We start from the raw sequence: 16448 nt of genomic DNA on the forward strand, positions 1-16448 counted from the left end.
CTTCCACGTGGCATTGAGAAGATCCAACAAATCAGATTTCTTCATTAATTTGGGGCCTCAAATTATTTAACTCCGTGGCAATATCAAGTCCTCACTCAAATAGAAGCATTGAAAAGTTGAAAAAAGAAAAATAAAAAAATGTGGAAAAAATAATAAAAAATTGGTAGAAGCAAAATTAACCAATTAAATTGGAAATTGAGAAAACCCCTCTTTATTGATTGATCTATATTTCAGAAATGTTGAGTTTAAAAGCAATGAGCTATAGTTTTTGGACTTCCTTTTCATTTTTCAAGAATTCTTGAAAAACCCAACAATGGCTAAACTGACAATAAGAGCAGAAAACAGTAGTTTCTACCATTTTCCTCACTATGGAAACCATAAAGTTTCAATCTTTAACAGTTCTTTAAGACCCCAAAGGTTGAATCTTTTAGCCCACAAGCATATTTTGAAGTTGAGAGTTTCTTGTAGCATCACAGAGAGGCAAAAAGAAGAAGCTGCAGAAAAGCAGAGAATAGTTAAAGGGTTGAAGTTGAATGGTGAGGTGGGGAAGAATGGGGGATTGATTTCAACTTCCGGGGATGAATTGGGAGAAGCTGGAAATGGGGATAAAGAAGTTGGTTTTAAATGGGGTTGGCCACCATGGAAGAATTTACCTCAGAGATATAAGCTTATTGGAACTACTTCTCTTGCCTTTGTTATATGTAACATGGATAAGGTAATTGAATTCTTTTCATGTAACATACTGTGAGATTTTAGGGGTCGTTTGATAGTTGGTTCGAGTTATCCATGTTTTAGTAACTCAGAAATTATTTTATGCAAGTAGTATTTATGCAAGATTTTAGTTATTCCACCTTCTGTAGATAGATTGCCTCATAACTTATACATGTATTAGCTTTGGGGAGTGCATGGATATGTACACATATTTCTTTCGGGTATTTTCTGAGGCCTGACAGTGTGTTAGTCAACTTTGGGGTAGCTCAAGTTGTGGTGCAACCTTGAAGTATCATGACATATATGTATGGCGTGCGAATTAGCAACGTCAAAGTTATCACTTCTGATCTTTGACGAAATCTCTCGTAAAGTTAGTACAGATTATAGGGATGTAAGTAGCAAATAGGGCAGATCACCATGACTTTGGTACTTGAGTTATCACTATCTATATTCCCCTAGATGGTGAATTCCTCCTCCCTTTGCATATTTGGTGGCCCGATGCACTTCTTACACTTCCCATTGGTGGTAGAATGCAGAGTATATTACATCTCACTACTGTAACAGCATTGATTCAATGTACATTAGAAAATGCAATATGGAAATTCTGAAACAACAGATGATTCTGTTTTGGTGCTCTTGTTTTTTATTGGCACTGGTTAGCTTGTTCCATGTACCTGGAATTAAATACATCATAACAGGAAAAAAAAGGTTTCATTCAAGGTTAGAAGTTGCTTTTAGCATCTCTCTTGTAGGCTCTGGAGGAACTTCTCACGGACCAGGGCGTAGAATGTAATCATGCAAATTGGCATAACAAGCATTACTTTTTTTGTTTCTTTCAAAGTTTTCTTCTTTACAATAATTAAAGTTTGATAATTTCATTTGTGCTGATGTTTATTTTACTGATAGGTCAATTTGAGTGTTGCCATTATTCCAATGTCACATCAATTCGGGTGGAATTCATCAGTAGCTGGATTGGTCCAGTCATCTTTCTTTTGGGGTTATGCATTAAGTCAATTGCCTGGCGGGTGGCTTTCAAAGATATTTGGTGGGAGGTAAGTTTTAGGATTGTCATGTTTCTGGTGTTGTGCGGTAGATAAGAATCATCCTAGTTTCTAATCGTTGGATAGAAGTAATGTATCTATAGTGTATATATCCTTTTTACAATTGGTGCTATAGTTGATAGATTCACTATATTTCTTTTAGTTTTAAAATGCTGGATCCCTCTCTTTGTTTACGGTATCCAGAATAGATTGGATTGTTTATATGGAGTGCAATACTTATCCTTACTGTTCAATCTTGAAATTCATCATTTCTGACCAAACAATTGTTTGTGAAGAAACAATCCCCTAATACAGCAAATGAAACTTTGTTCCTTAGAAGCCTTCAACTTTACAAAAGATCTTCCCAAACAACAGGGGAGTTAGAGCATGCCAAGTATCACTTCATCATTCATCATGCTTATTTGATTTTTATTTTGTTTGCAGTCGAGTTCTTGAAGTTGGAGTACTAGTCTGGTCTCTGGCAACAATGTTAGTTCCCTATCTTGCAGGGTTTATGCCTGCACTCATCTTTTCAAGGATCTTGGTAATTTGGTCTTTGACTTTTCCTAGGATATTTACGAACTTAAACACTGTATTTGTATCTATGTTCACCAAAGAAGTATTGCTGGTTATTTAGCCTTGCTCTGTGTGTCCCAAAAACTGATGCTACCTCGTTCTTAATAGCCGTGGGGAATTACTAATGCATTCTTCTTCCTAGACTTATCATTTCATATTTTTTGTTTTCCCAAGTGTAGGTTGGGATAGGAGAAGGAGTTTCACCATCAGCTGCCACTGATCTGATTGCCAGGTATGTCTGAACTGAATAATTACTCAGACACATGAACCTGGATGATGGTTTATTATCTTTCACCTGCTTTTGCATGCGCCGATCAACCCCTTTACTAAGGAAATATTGGTTTTCTTTCAGCCAATGCTTCAAAAAAGTTTCTCTATGTTTCTTGTTGTATTTTTTTATCAAATATAAGGTATAAAATGTTATTTTCTTAAAATATATTGTGCCTCTGAATTGTACTTTGAAATATGACCAGTTTGGATGTCAGTGGGTTCAACTAGTTGGGGTAGCTGAGAAAATGCTAGTCAAATGTCAATTCATTTTCGTAAAGTGCTATATATTACACAATAGTATATTTAGAATGTGAAGAAAATTTTGAGATAGAAATTATAGATTGTGTCTCAGATGGCTCAGAGTCTGAAATTTTAAAGGCAATACTCGAATGCTTATCCAATTATGTTATTAACATCATCTTTTCTTGCATCATTTATATCTTTAGTGTATATATTTCATTTACCATGTTTATTTTGTCACTAAATATTGTATACAGGACAATACCATTGGAGGAACGTTCTCGGGCAGTATCATTTGTTTTTGGTGGCTTGAGTTTTGGAAGTGTTACCGGGTATATTTCATTTTAAAGTTGATTATTGGTTATGGTCACCAATAAATTTAAAGATCTTATATATATTTCTATTTATCAAGTGCATATGTCGTTCCGTGTAAGATTAACTTTAGAATTCAAGTGCGGAACTTAGTTTCTAGACTTTAGTTTGTCAAACATATTCCAAAGAGTTGGTGCCTTACATCAATGTAGACATGCTTATTAGCAACCTTTCTTAGCTCCTTGTCTACGTTTGTTTTAGAACTTAAAAACTCTCATTGGTATGTCCATGTGTAGATTCTAACTTAACTTTCTTCATTAACTTAGACAGCTATGCTTTACTCTTTTTGTTCTGTAAAAGATGGGGCACAATGGAAGAAATCCACGTAGGCGATACCAATTAGTAGGAAATATGTTCTAGCCATGTTAGTACGTTAATTTTAGGTCCTATACTTTCTAGGAGTCTTTATACACTATCAGTCATAGTAGAGATTCTTTTGATTGGCAACGACTTATTATTGGTCAAGTTGATTTCTATGTCAATAGAATATATAAAGAACTTCTACTACTTTTTATTTTGTACACTGTTAGGCTGAGATGAATTTAAATAAACATGGTCAGTGTGGAATCATATAGAGACCCCAACTTGTTTGAGATTGAGGCATTGTTGTTGTTAAGAAACTCAATGAGATTGAAGATGGAACATAATGCCTCAAACACTCTTGGTTGATAACGTAACTTCAGACACACAGTTGTATCATCTACTGACTTTCATTTTCACCTTTTTGTTCCCGTTGTTTAGGCCAGTAAAATGTTCAGCTTAGAAGGGAAAGACTTTACATTTTTCCTCCGGACCAGGACATCATAGACAACCTAGGTTTATCATGTCAGACAATTCACCAATCTAGGTGGTATTTACTTCCAATTTGTGAGATTTAATCAGTATCAATGATGACTCTGACAGTCAGCTGCAAGACATCGTACCTCTATTGTATTATTTAGCGAAAATCGTTGCGTTCTGTTTGACTTGATTTCTAATAGTTTCTCCTAAGGGATTAACTTTTAATTAGAGAATGTGACACTATACCTAATTATCTCTGAGGATAACATTCAGCAGCAATAAATTATGCTTCATTTATCACATGAGCTGTAAAACATTTCCCTATTTAAGCAGGTAGGCGTCTTGCTTTTACTTTTTATGTTCTTAATAACTGCAGAAAGTGCAAAACATACCAAGGAAAAGGTGCTAAAGCAAATAACTGGCCAATGGTTTAGATTCTGAAGTTTGTAATTAAACCTGCAGTATATCTAACAAATTTTCAGTAGAAATTCAACGTCATGTTTATGTGAAACCCATTTTTACTTCAATACTAGATATACTTAAGCATGGTTAAGATTCTTCTATTGAAGTTGTTTGGTGATTGTCTAAAATTTTCTGAATTTGCAGACTTCTGTTGGCTCCTCCACTGATCCAGAACTATGGCTGGGAGTCTGTGTTTTACCTGTTTGGCTTTCTAGGCATAGCTTGGTAAGTTGGCCTCCCTCCTTCCTCCTTCACCAACACAAAAAATTAAGTCAATCGCTCTACACCCCCTAAATGTTGAGAACCTGTTTTTAAGTGCTACCTATTTGTTGTTGTCATCCCCATCTTTTTGAGACACCACTTTCTGAATGTTGCTACTCTTAGTTGAAGTTTTCCTTTCCTCTTTTTGTTAATCCAAAACTCCAAAGATGTTGAAGATAATTTTCCTTCCTTTTAGTATGCTTTGATTTTTTTGTTTTTCTGGTTTCCATCTTGAGCATTATTCTGTTGTTGTTACTGTTCCACTTTTGTGTATGCTTTGTAATGATTTCTATATTAGTTGTCATGCCTGATTTACTTCTATATTTCATCTTTTAAAACTATTTTGCTATGCATTATTTGAGCTGCGGGTCTTTTGGAAATAGCCTCTCTACCTCCACGAGGTAAAGGTAAGGTCTGTGTACATTCTACCCACCCAGACCCCCCACCTTGTAGGATTACACTGGGTATGTTGTTGTTGTTGTTGGTTTTCATCTTGAGAAGAAATTACCTTTTGAGCTGCATTATCCCTAACTTAGTTATTTACACATTAGCACATATAAACCAATTCTAACTTGATGTGGTTATCTTTGCATATTTCAGGTTTTCGGGATTTCAATTGGTTAAAGAAGATCGGCCCTGGTCTTTCACAGAACCCATGTCGTGTGAGTAGAGTTTCTTGTTTCCACCGCCTTGTTGACATTGTGGTAAAATCTGATCTAGTCGAGTACTGACAGTATTAACTTAAAACTTTTTCTGCTTTTGTATTGCTTTGGACTGTGTTTCTAATTGCACAAGCAATATGTTTTGCACATTTACAGGGCCACCGTCTTTTTCTAGAAATAAATCATTGGGAGAGTTGGGCACCTCTCTAAAGGTATGCGTACAGAGTTGATTAAATATCTTTTGGCTGTCAGAACACAATTTATAATAGAGAGGTTAAACTAAATGTAATGTTAAGTAGAACTGGAATAATCTTTGAAACTCTGGAGTCCCCGCAAGCTCTGGGTGGTGCTATTTTTTTCCGTGTTCTACAGTCTAATAATGCCAGGCTCCAATTTTTGCAATCACTCCATTTGGTCCAGAAAAAAAAAACTTATTTTGGTTTAGGGTATTAATATTGAAGCTTTTACCAATTGAGCCTTAATTGTAGGATGTGCCATGGAAGGCATTTTTTAGAAGCAAGGCTGTATGGGCGATGATATATACACATTTCTGTGGGAGTTGGGGCCACTATACTTGCTTATCTTGGCTTCCTACCTATTTCAGGTAAGTGTTGCCATGATTGAGCTTAGTCTTACAAGTTCTTTGTAATGTTTCATTTTTCTTGTTTGTGACGTTATATGCCATGGTTCATAAATGACAAATATTGAGAATGTGTGGTCATGTTGAATGAAAATGATAAAAGACAAGGTACGACAATAATTGTTCATTAGATGCTATAAATTGGATGTCTGCAGATGCCAGTTTAACTGGTCCGTCTATCAGCTTCAAAGTTCAATTAAAATTACTTACTTAGAAAGCTTATAAAGAACAAAGCCGAAAGAGAAAAATTGAAAGTAAGGGAAGTAAACCTTGACTTTATAGTACATGGTGCTAAGTCTAACAACGGTGTAAGATTGCATCATGGAAAGGTATCCAGAGGATTCAACCATTTTTCTTTTCAAAGATGTTTTCTCCATTTTGTTATGAAGGCTGCTCAGTGTTGGTTCAAGTAAAAGCGCAAGTAGATATCTCCGATTTATCATAACTAATTAGCTATGGTGATAAGCAACTTCCTCAGCTTATAGAGTTAAATTAGCAGGAAAAGGAATTCAACTATTTACAACAATCCATCTTTTTTTTTGTAAGTTGATAAATTATACCCAATATATTTCTTGTTTGAGTTGAGATAAAAAGTTATGTACTGTAGTGGAATTTGGATTCGGGCCTCATTTAGAACTGCGATGTGTTTGAGAAAATAGGAATAAATGTTATTAGCAAGAAAAGCACTTACCGCTGAACCCATAATATTTCTGAAATTCTGGGTTCAACATGTAATATATTCTTGAAGTTTTAGTAATTTTTACATGTATATCTATATCTATATCTGTCGAAAATAGTGGGTTTGGTCGAACCCGTTGTTTACATGCTCCATTTTCCACTGCACAGCCATGGACCCGTGGTAGTGTCACATCCTACTTGTAATTGTTAAATTACTTTAACTCGTCTCCTATTGTGAGACATATATATCAGCTGCATTTACATTTTTATTTTAAAGAAAATGTTGTGTTTTGTAAAGCTTGAATTTCCCATTTGCATCCCCTGCAGTGAGGAGCTGAACCTTAATCTGACAGAAGCGGCATGGGTAAGTCTACTGTATCTTTGCTTCCCATGTATAGTTGCTCTCCTCATATTCACATGTCTGTCTACTCTCTTTTGTCATTTTGTTTCCTGTAACAATGCCTCGGCTAACTTAACGTCTTCTTGATGCCCTTTTAATGAAACAACTTACTTCATCAAGAAGACGAAAATTTAACATGAAATAACTTATCTTATGTAATTTCCATATACTTTTAGCAAGTTCCTGCCAAATCTAATCAATGTTAGACTTGATTTATCAAGACTGTTTATGCAACTAAGGATATACTCACAATTGTTTAACTTACATTTCAGGTCTCAGTTGGCCCTCCATTAGCTTCAATTCTTGTTACCAGCATTGCATCACAATTTGCCGATAGCTTGATTTCCAAAGGGGTTGATACATCCCTGGTACTTGGACTTCTCCTTATTTCCTCTATTCCGGAATGTTATTTTTCTGGTCTAACCTTAGTTTTTCATGTCTCTTTATATCATTCATAATATAAAACATGAGGATTAACTTGTTTGGATCATACCTTCTATATAATAACCCTTCAAACAAGAGTAGATAATGTTCAACATGCTTGAAACACGTGAGATCTTTTTGATTGTACTAGAACGAATTGCGTTCCTTGTAATTGGAAGTCACACTCTTTATGTTGATAGGATGATCCACCCTCCCCAGACCCACTTTTGGGATTGCACTGGGTATGTTGTTGTAGTTTTTCTTAATTTTTGTTTCAAGGAAGCTGCATGCCTTAGGATGACGACAACAATATTTTCTTAGTGCTAGTAGTAATGATAACTTTCACGAGGACTCTTCAAAAGTCAAATGGCTTTCATTTGTAATATTCCAGATGCTCAAATCACTTACCTACCTTATGGGAGTTGCTGGCCAAAATTTATAACCTGGTGCTCAAATGGTATAACAATATTTTAGATGGAGGGTATAATATTAGATGGGAGCCTTGGAGCAATTGTAAAGTTGTTCCATGTGACCTATAGGTCATGGGTTTGAGCTGTGGAATCAGCCACTGATACTTGCATCAGGGCAGGCTCCCTACATTACATCCCGTTGGTCTGTGGCCCTTGCCCTGACCCTGTGTGAACACGGGATACTTCGTGCATTGGGCTGTCCTTTTTATGTAGGGTATATGAACTGAATTTGTTAGATTGATCTCCTTTCAAAGTTTAATTCTTTTTATCACCTTTCACTTGCTATTGTTTCTTATAACTTGGAATATTATAATATCACAATGAAGATCGAGATAACTTGACAAGAAGGATACTCACTCTCTGTTACTCATCGGAACTAACAGGTGAGGAAAATTTGTCAAACAATAGCCTTTTTATCACCGGCTACCTGTATGATTCTTTCTTCGCTGGACTTTGGTTTGCCTCCGTGGGAAGTAGTAACAATCCTCACCGGTGGTATAGCCCTTTCAAGTTTTGCTTTATCAGGTATTCTTGTTAAATTGCTTTCAGTCTCAATAGTTTTGAACTAATTATTAAAGATGCACTTCTTCCCCATCTGCTGCTATCAAATAATCTTGTCATTTTTTTCCATTTTTGCAGGCCTATATTGCACCCATCAAGACATCTCACCTGAATATGCAAGCATTCTTCTGGTAAGAAACACTTGGAGTTTGTTAGTAAGGTGTTGCTTAGCTAGTTTCCATGAGACGTAGACTGATAATCCGAGCGATGACTATTATTCTGATGTTTTTCGTTCAAATTCAAGTCTAGATTATATTGGTTCCTGCTTTGAGAAACTGTACATGCAGGGCATTACCAACACTGTTGGAGCAGTTCCTGGAATTGTAGGCGTCGCTCTAACTGGTTATCTTCTTGATTCAACTCACTCATGGAGTGTAAGCTACCTCACATTCCTCCATAATGCCCTTATACGCCTCGTGCACCTGAAAATGAGTTCATAACTAACTCTTACAACTTGTTTTTGTGCAGATTTCTTTGTTTGCACCATCGATTTTCTTCTACCTCACTGGAACCATCGTGTGGCTGGCATTCGCGAGCAGTAAGCCACAGAGCTTCTCAGAGGGAGATTGACTGACCTTATTATTCAGCGTCGAGTCAATCAGCTAGCATACATATATACCAACAGTTTTCAACACAAAACATTTTGTGTTCTAACCCTAAGTTTTCTCTTTTTGTATGCATAATAATCAGGACTGATAGGACTTTTGCAACTTTAGTGAAGAGTTCCTTACATTATGTAATGTATTTTTTGTTTGATAAGTTACATAATGTAACTTTTTCATATTGTAGTTATTATATACTCAGCAGATGTATATTGAAGATCATTAATACTTGTGGTTTCATCCATATATTCATCAGTAGCTTTTCAGAGTACTTTTTAGCATTTAAAAAAAAAAAATTCATCCGGTGTCTGGTATCCGTATTGGGATTATTATAGTATATTCATATATTATCATGATATTAAAATAGTATAATTGAGGAACAATCGCTATTTCACCAAGTCAATTATCAATCCGAGAGATTTTTAAAATCCTCAATGATACAATAATCTGTTATCTGCAGGCATCGAAATAGCAAATTAGTGTGGATTGTAATTTAAATGAAGTCATGTTTTTATAAAAAAAATATTACTGAAAAAATACTTGAAATATATGATGAAAAAAAAGTAAAAAAATTGTCATCAAGAAAAGAGAAACAATTACATGATAACTTAAGTTTGAGGGGAAATATTAAAATATATTTAGAGATATTGTACAATAATTACATTCCTTCTACTTTAAAATCTACATTGAGAATAATCTATAACATTTACATTTTAATTTTATTTTTTTTTAGTATCTATAAGGAAGATAACATATTTTTCTTATTTTATTCTTTTTAGTTACCTTAGAGTATTAACAATGATTTATTTTTTCTAAAAAAAAGAAAAATTAATGCAATAAATTACATTACATTGTACTTATTCTATTCTTTTTTGTTTTGTTTAGAAGAAAATGAAGCAGAATAGATATGAAAGTAATACATGGTCTGTAGCAAGAATAAAATGCTTATATTTTCTCTTAGAGAAAAAAGTAATACATGTATCCTCTTTACATATTCTATGTGTAACTTATTGGTTCAATAATCAAATGGAACCCTTTTTTTTTTTTTGGCTCCACACATAACACAAACTCAGCTACAAGCAGGCAAAAGTACATATGGTATATGTACAAAAACAATAGAGAATGGTGCGACGGTTATCGCCTCTGTTGAATTGACATATATAGGCTCAAATGTAGGTATATTTCCAGATGAATCTACAATCAGTGCATTTCCATTTAGCAGCATTGTCTGGCTTTGTAAATTTCCATCTTTTGCTGTTAAATGGTATTCTTCTCTTGTGTTTGATGCTATTTTGCTACTTCTAGGCAGTTTGATTGAACTCTTTCTGTGGTTATGATGATGTCTGTGTTTTCGTCGATGTAACATAGTACCGTTAAAATCAACTCTGGCATGAATGGTGGTGTTGCCATCAAGGTTGATCAACAGTAATGTGATACCTTGCTGCAAATGGAAGTTGTTCTTTACAGGTCAAATGTACAATAAATATAGCTAGTGTGACACTATGCAGATAAAGAATATACTTGTTTCAACTTACAGATTGTTTTGCACAATGAGCGTATGCACGTATTTTCTTTGTCCCTGAGAAACTTGTTGCCAAAACGTTTCTTCCCATCAATCGGTGCCAAAGAAGAGCACTGCAGTAAGGAACGTTGTATTCATTAAACGATAATTAAAGATGATAAGAGATAATCTTATCTGCTAATGCCATGTAACAATAAGAGTTACTCCATCTGTTCCATTTTATATGACGTTTTCCCCTTTTCAGTGAGGGGTAGATTATTGTTTTCTTTTTCAAAACATTAGAGTTGTATGGAGATAGTAGTATGAGGTAAGAGGTTTTTCGATTTTCTCTTATCTATCGGGAGTTCCAAGACGAAGACACCTTTCTTTAGTTGGAATGCTTTAACTTTAAACTTTCTATTTTACCTATAATGACATGCTCTTATAACCATATAAAATGTCATTGCGCGTTTAAGAAGACAAATCTAAGGGTAGTTTCGGTACGTGTCAAAAGTCTTTTCTCTTTTTTTTTAAACTTTGTGTCTAGTCAAACGCTGACATATAAAATGAAACATGAGGAGTACTGATTTACCTGTAGTAATCTGGATTTGGTACAAAGGTAGTCGTATTAAGTAAACCGTAGTTTCCACCAATCAATGTCTGTCGACAGTATGTCTTGGTATCATAGGCAGCTGACATACCAAGCTGGTCCAAATACCTAAAATTGTTTCCAAATTCCAAACACATCACTACTCAGGATAAAGTATATACAACCATACAACCAACAGAGTGGAACATTACAGTTGAGTTTTATTACCAGAAGCTAAAAGCAAAGGCATTTGTGACATGGTTGCGGCCACTGTTGTAAGCCCCTCCAGCCTCACCAACCCACGCAACCACTGAACTACCAGATGTCTTGAGGATATTCTGAAGTTTGTTAAATATATCAGCTTCTCCGTCGAGATAAGATGGATCGAGGATTTTTTCAAGAAGGTGTTCATCTCTTCCTAAGAAACAAGAGCAAGATCCCATATAACGTCGTTGATATGATGTTAAAATTACAGAACCAGATCATATTCAGGTTTTGCTATAACATACCTGGACCAAGATTATATATGTGGTGAGTTGCCACATCAAATGATGCCCCGGCTTTATTTATTACTTCCCTGAACCAGCCTTCATCAAAGAAACCTCCCGGTGCCAGGACCAACGGTTTGGTTTCAGAATTCTTGTAAGCATCTTGCACTATTTTGTCCAAGGCAATAGTATCAGATGCATATTGATCTGCTGCAACTCTGGTTCCTACTCCGCTACCACTCAATTCGTTCCCTAGAAAGAAAATCGACAACATATGTTGAACAGTTCTGCTTAAGCTGTAACAATATGTTATACTCCCTCTGTCTAAATTTATGTGACGATGTTTGACGGGCAAGGAGCATAAAAAAGGAAGACTTTTGAAACTTGTGGTCTATTGGGACTAACTAAAAAAGAAAGAGTGTCACATAAATTGGGATAGAGGGAGTAGCATGGTTTTATAGACATGTTTTTGCATGAAACTCATACTATAGTCCTTACCGAGTTCCCAACCATGGATATCATATCCCTTTTTGACAGTATAACGTATAAGCGATTCAGCATTGCTTGGATCCCAAGCTCCGACAGATAAACCATCAGGGTGTACCGATCTTCCATAAAGAGCATTTAATCCAAAAATTATACTAGCCCTGAATGAAACACAAGTTGTTGATAAACTTTTTTCAGTCTTATAAAGAAAATGACAGAAGTCCAAACAAAAGGAAATAAAAAACGCGATTTTTACCCAGATTTATTAAAGAATGCATTGAGTTCATCCCATCTAGACAAGGGAAGGCACCCTGGAGTAAAACCAAACATCTCTGTTGTGTTTCTAACAAATGAGACACAGGGCTGTTTATGATCTTCAGTTTGGTATATGACTTTGTCTTGCAAAGTTCCGCCCAAACGAATCTTTAATGGTGAGAACGCTGCAACATATTATAACAAAGAACACTAAGGGCCTCTAGTTTGTTACAGAAACATACAAATATGTGAAAGCTCTTAAGTTATAGGAGCTAAGCTATATCACCATACCTTTTATTGCATTGAGAAATATAATGTTGTTAAGATCCTGCACATAGACGAGATGATTAGATGGAAACTACTTAGTAAGGCATCACAACAACAACATACCCAGTACAACCCCACAATTGGAGTCTGTGAAGGGTAGAGTGTACGCAGACCTTACTCCTACCTCATGGAAATATAGAGGTTGTTACTAAAAGACCCTAGGCTCAAGTAACACATAACAAGACCTTTCTTGTATGATAGCTTTTCAAGATTTAAGGCAATTGATAGATACTTTACCAACAACATACCCAGTGTAATCCCACAAGTGGGGTCTAGGGAGGGTAGATAGAGAGGTTGTTTCTGATAGACCCTCGGCTTAAACTAAAGCATTTCCAACTAGTTTGAAAAAGGGAATCCAAAAATTAGAGCAGTAACAACAACGGAATAATGTGAAATGGAGAGTAGTACAAGTTGTCAAGTTATGTTCACTGTGAATCAAGAGAACTACTTTGAGTAATATCAAATGCAAAAACCAAATTAACCACCTTTTTGTTTCTATGTTTAATTTGACATCTTGTTGCCCAGAGTGAATCAAGTCATTCTTGTTTTCTTTTTCCTTTCTATTTTGGCTCTTTCTAGGAGTTGGTTCTTTTTTTTTTTAATAAATGAAATCATACCAAACAAACAAGAGTAGAAAAGTAGAAAGCAGAACAAACTAACTCCAACAACAAATTGCAGTTATACTCTATCTAGTACAAATTCAAGAAGAAATGCAAAGGTGAAATTCATATTCATATATTCATGGGTAGCAAAGCAGGGGCAGAGCAACAAGCCTGTCTACGTTCGGGTAGAGCCTAGTAACAAACTCTGTGTTTGTGTGTTTGAAAATTCACTTAATATGTATTAAAATTTTATCTAGAACACAGTAAGCTGTCTTTTCTAGAATCCAGAACCCATAACCTAAAAACTTAGCTCCGCCCCTACCAAAGATATCGATATTAAACAACCTCATGCATTTAAATCAGAAGATTAACAACTACAACTATAGCATCATAATTGCATTTATACACAATAAAACTGAAGGGGCGGAGCTATAAGTCTGTCTACCGGTTTGGCAGAACCCAATAACATTGGTCTAGACTCTATACTTGAGTATGAAAAATTTATCTAGAACTGTCTTTTCTAGAATCCAGAACCCATAAACTCAAAATCTTAGCTCCGCCTCTAGCAAATATATCAACATTTAACGATTCATGTACTTAAAACAGAGGATTAACAACTAACACTATAGTATTATAAATTAACAGAACTTACACAATAAGACCATTTCTACCTAATAAAACTGAAAAAAAGAAAAACTAGCATAAAAGAGAAATACATTCAAGAAAACTATACCATAAGAGCATTTCTACACAATCCAACAACAACAACATACTCAGTGTAATCTCACATGTGGGGTGTGGGAAGGGTAGGATGTAGCTTGTTTCCGATAGATCCTCGGCTCAAAAAAGTGTAAACAAAACTAGCAGAAAAGGGAAACTACATTCAAAAAAACTACACCATAAGTCCATTTCCACTCAATAAACTCAAAAAAACAAAAGGCAAATACATTCAAACAAACTAACATTATAAGTTCATTTCTACACAATAAAACTCAAAAAAAAAACTAACAGAAAAGGCAAATACATTCAAGAAAACTAACACCATAAGTTCATTTCTACACAATAAAACTCAAAACAAGCTAGCAGAAAAGGCAAATACATACAAGAAATCTACACCATAAGTTCATTTCTACACAATAAAACTGCAAAAAAAAAACAGCTAGCTGAAAAGTGAACATGCATTCAAGAAAACTATTTTACCAGATTCAAGAAAGAAGAATGGTCCCAAGCACAAGTTCCATAATCACACTTCTCAGGTGGCCACCAATCCAAAGTAGCACAAATAAAATGCTTATCTATTCTTCCAATAGCAATTTTCCCATCTATAAACACAGTACCTTGAGCTGTTGTTCCACAAATAAATCTCAAACTAAACAAAAAAAGCCACACCAACACTCCCTTTTGCAAAAATAAAGAACCCATTTTTATCAAAATTGAAAAAAGATAAAAACTTTAGCTAAATAATATCAAGATCTAGCATAGCAGCAGCTCAAGATTACAAGAAATTATGAAATGGGTCGCTGTAGAACTCCCCATTGGAGGCTTGTTCACGAGAGTTTATAAAGGTAAGAGTAAGGGTGACAGGACAAAAAAGTAGGCTTTATTCATAATCAGCCATTATGGTTCAAGATTGGATCAAGAAATGATTTTTTAATGTAAAGTTTGAAAAAGAAATTTAAACATTTGGTGTGTAATGTTGTATTTAGGAACAACATACCCATAAGCAACTCCATTGTAATCGCATTAGTAAAGTCTAAGAGTATAATATATACGCAAATCTTATGGATTGGAGATAGTGGCAGAGTGAGGTATGATCGAGCTTATTCATCTAAACTTCAATTATATACGGTTAAAAAGTTTTATGTATATATACTAGATATCTAACGTCATTTAGTTTCTTCATGTGTTTACTTCTTCATATATTAAATTCTTTTGAATTTTTTTTTATTTCGGCCATTGATTAGAGAGGTGTTTCTGATATACATTCGGTAAGGATAGTAAAGGGGTGTTTGGCCCTGAAAATAGTGAGTATTTGAAAAAGTCATTTTTGTAGTCAAAGTGAAAATTGATATGTGAAAATTAGAGATTCCTCGCGATAATTTTATAAGTAGTTCNAGCCACACCAACACTCCCTTTTGCAAAAATAAAGAACCCATTTTTATCAAAATTGAAAAAAGATAAAAACTTTAGCTAAATAATATCAAGATCTAGCATAGCAGCAGCTCAAGATTACAAGAAATTATGAAATGGGTCGCTGTAGAACTCCCCATTGGAGGCTTGTTCACGAGAGTTTATAAAGGTAAGAGTAAGGGTGACAGGACAAAAAAGTAGGCTTTATTCATAATCAGCCATTATGGTTCAAGATTGGATCAAGAAATGATTTTTTAATGTAAAGTTTGAAAAAAGAAATTTAAAGATTTGGTGTGTAATGTTGTATTTAGGAACAACATACCCATAAGCAACTCCATTGTAATCGCATTAGTGAAGTCTTAAGAGTATAATATATACGCAGATCTTATTTCAATCTTATGGATTGGAGATAATGGCAGAGTGAGGTATGATCGAACTTATTCATCTAAACTTCAATTATATATGGTTAAAAAGTTTTATTTATATATACTAGATATCGAACGTCATTTAGTTTCTTCATGTGTTTACTTTTTCATACATTAAATTCTTTTGAATTTTTTTTATCTCGGCCATTGATTAGAGAGGTGTTTCTGATATACATTCTGTAAGGATAGTAAAGGGGCGTTTGGCCCTGAAAATAGTGAGTATTTGAAAAAGTTATTTTTGTTGTCAAAGTGAAAATTGATATGTGAAAATTGGAGGTTCCTCACGATAATTTTATAAGTAGTGCAAAATATGAATATATATATATATATATTAACAATATAATATTTTTGTGTGTAATGTTGTAGTATTTAGGAAACATAAAAGAAATCATTCTATAAATATGGATAAGAGAATAATGTAAACATCAAGTTGTCAATGGGCCATTTTTGTTTTGGGATTCTTTGCTTAATGAAAGTGAAAAAAAAAAGATTGCTCA

General features: G+C 34.6%; 2 protein-coding genes across 2 annotated transcripts; one reads left to right on the forward strand and one right to left on the reverse strand.

The window, feature by feature from the left end:
- The first annotated feature begins 247 nt into the window (after nucleotides 1-247).
- On the forward strand, nucleotides 248-9394 carry LOC125875924 (probable anion transporter 6, chloroplastic). The gene is made up of 15 exons (XM_049556991.1): nucleotides 248-715; nucleotides 1618-1763; nucleotides 2196-2295; nucleotides 2507-2559; nucleotides 3095-3169; nucleotides 4596-4676; nucleotides 5313-5374; nucleotides 5531-5586; nucleotides 5863-5978; nucleotides 7020-7056; nucleotides 7365-7460; nucleotides 8369-8510; nucleotides 8625-8677; nucleotides 8834-8920; nucleotides 9015-9394. The coding sequence occupies exons 1-15, from the start codon at nucleotides 314-316 to the stop codon at nucleotides 9114-9116; spliced, it is 1608 nt and encodes a 535-aa protein (XP_049412948.1). The 5' UTR covers nucleotides 248-313; the 3' UTR covers nucleotides 9117-9394.
- A 682-nt stretch (nucleotides 9395-10076) lies between these two features.
- Nucleotides 10077-15095, reverse strand: LOC125876704 (heparanase-like protein 3). The gene is made up of 9 exons (XM_049557932.1): nucleotides 14597-15095; nucleotides 12759-12795; nucleotides 12469-12652; nucleotides 12225-12373; nucleotides 11748-11978; nucleotides 11467-11656; nucleotides 11242-11367; nucleotides 10684-10783; nucleotides 10077-10589 (listed from the first exon to the last, which is right to left on the reverse strand). Exons 1-9 carry the CDS (start codon nucleotides 14816-14818, stop codon nucleotides 10218-10220), a joined length of 1611 nt encoding a protein of 536 aa, XP_049413889.1. The 5' UTR covers nucleotides 14819-15095; the 3' UTR covers nucleotides 10077-10217.
- Between the last annotated feature and the right edge of the window lie 1353 nt (nucleotides 15096-16448).

The sequence above is a fragment of the Solanum stenotomum genome, chromosome 9 (genome assembly GCF_019186545.1).
Source record: "Solanum stenotomum isolate F172 chromosome 9, ASM1918654v1, whole genome shotgun sequence".
NCBI classification, from domain to species: domain Eukaryota; kingdom Viridiplantae; phylum Streptophyta; class Magnoliopsida; order Solanales; family Solanaceae; genus Solanum; species Solanum stenotomum.

Bases quoted from the DNA above. Each gene is read 5' to 3' on its own strand.
- LOC125875924 (XM_049556991.1), top strand. From the start codon at position 314: ATGGCTAAACTGACAATAAGAGCAGAAAACAGTAGTTTCTACCATTTT. The intron at 4,677-5,312 runs GTAAGTTGGCCT...TGCATATTTCAG, and splicing joins GGCTTTCTAGGCATAGCTTG to GTTTTCGGGATTTCAATTGG. The intron at 8,678-8,833 runs GTAAGAAACACT...CTGTACATGCAG, and splicing joins AATATGCAAGCATTCTTCTG to GGCATTACCAACACTGTTGG.
- LOC125876704 (XM_049557932.1), bottom strand. From the start codon at position 14,818: ATGGGTTCTTTATTTTTGCAAAAGGGAGTGTTGGTGTGGCTTTTTTTG. The intron at 12,796-14,596 runs GTAAAATAGTTT...GTCTATGTGCAG, and splicing joins ATTCTTCTTTCTTGAATCTG to GATCTTAACAACATTATATT. The intron at 12,374-12,468 runs GTAAAAATCGCG...TGTTTCATTCAG, and splicing joins GCATTCTTTAATAAATCTGG to GGCTAGTATAATTTTTGGAT.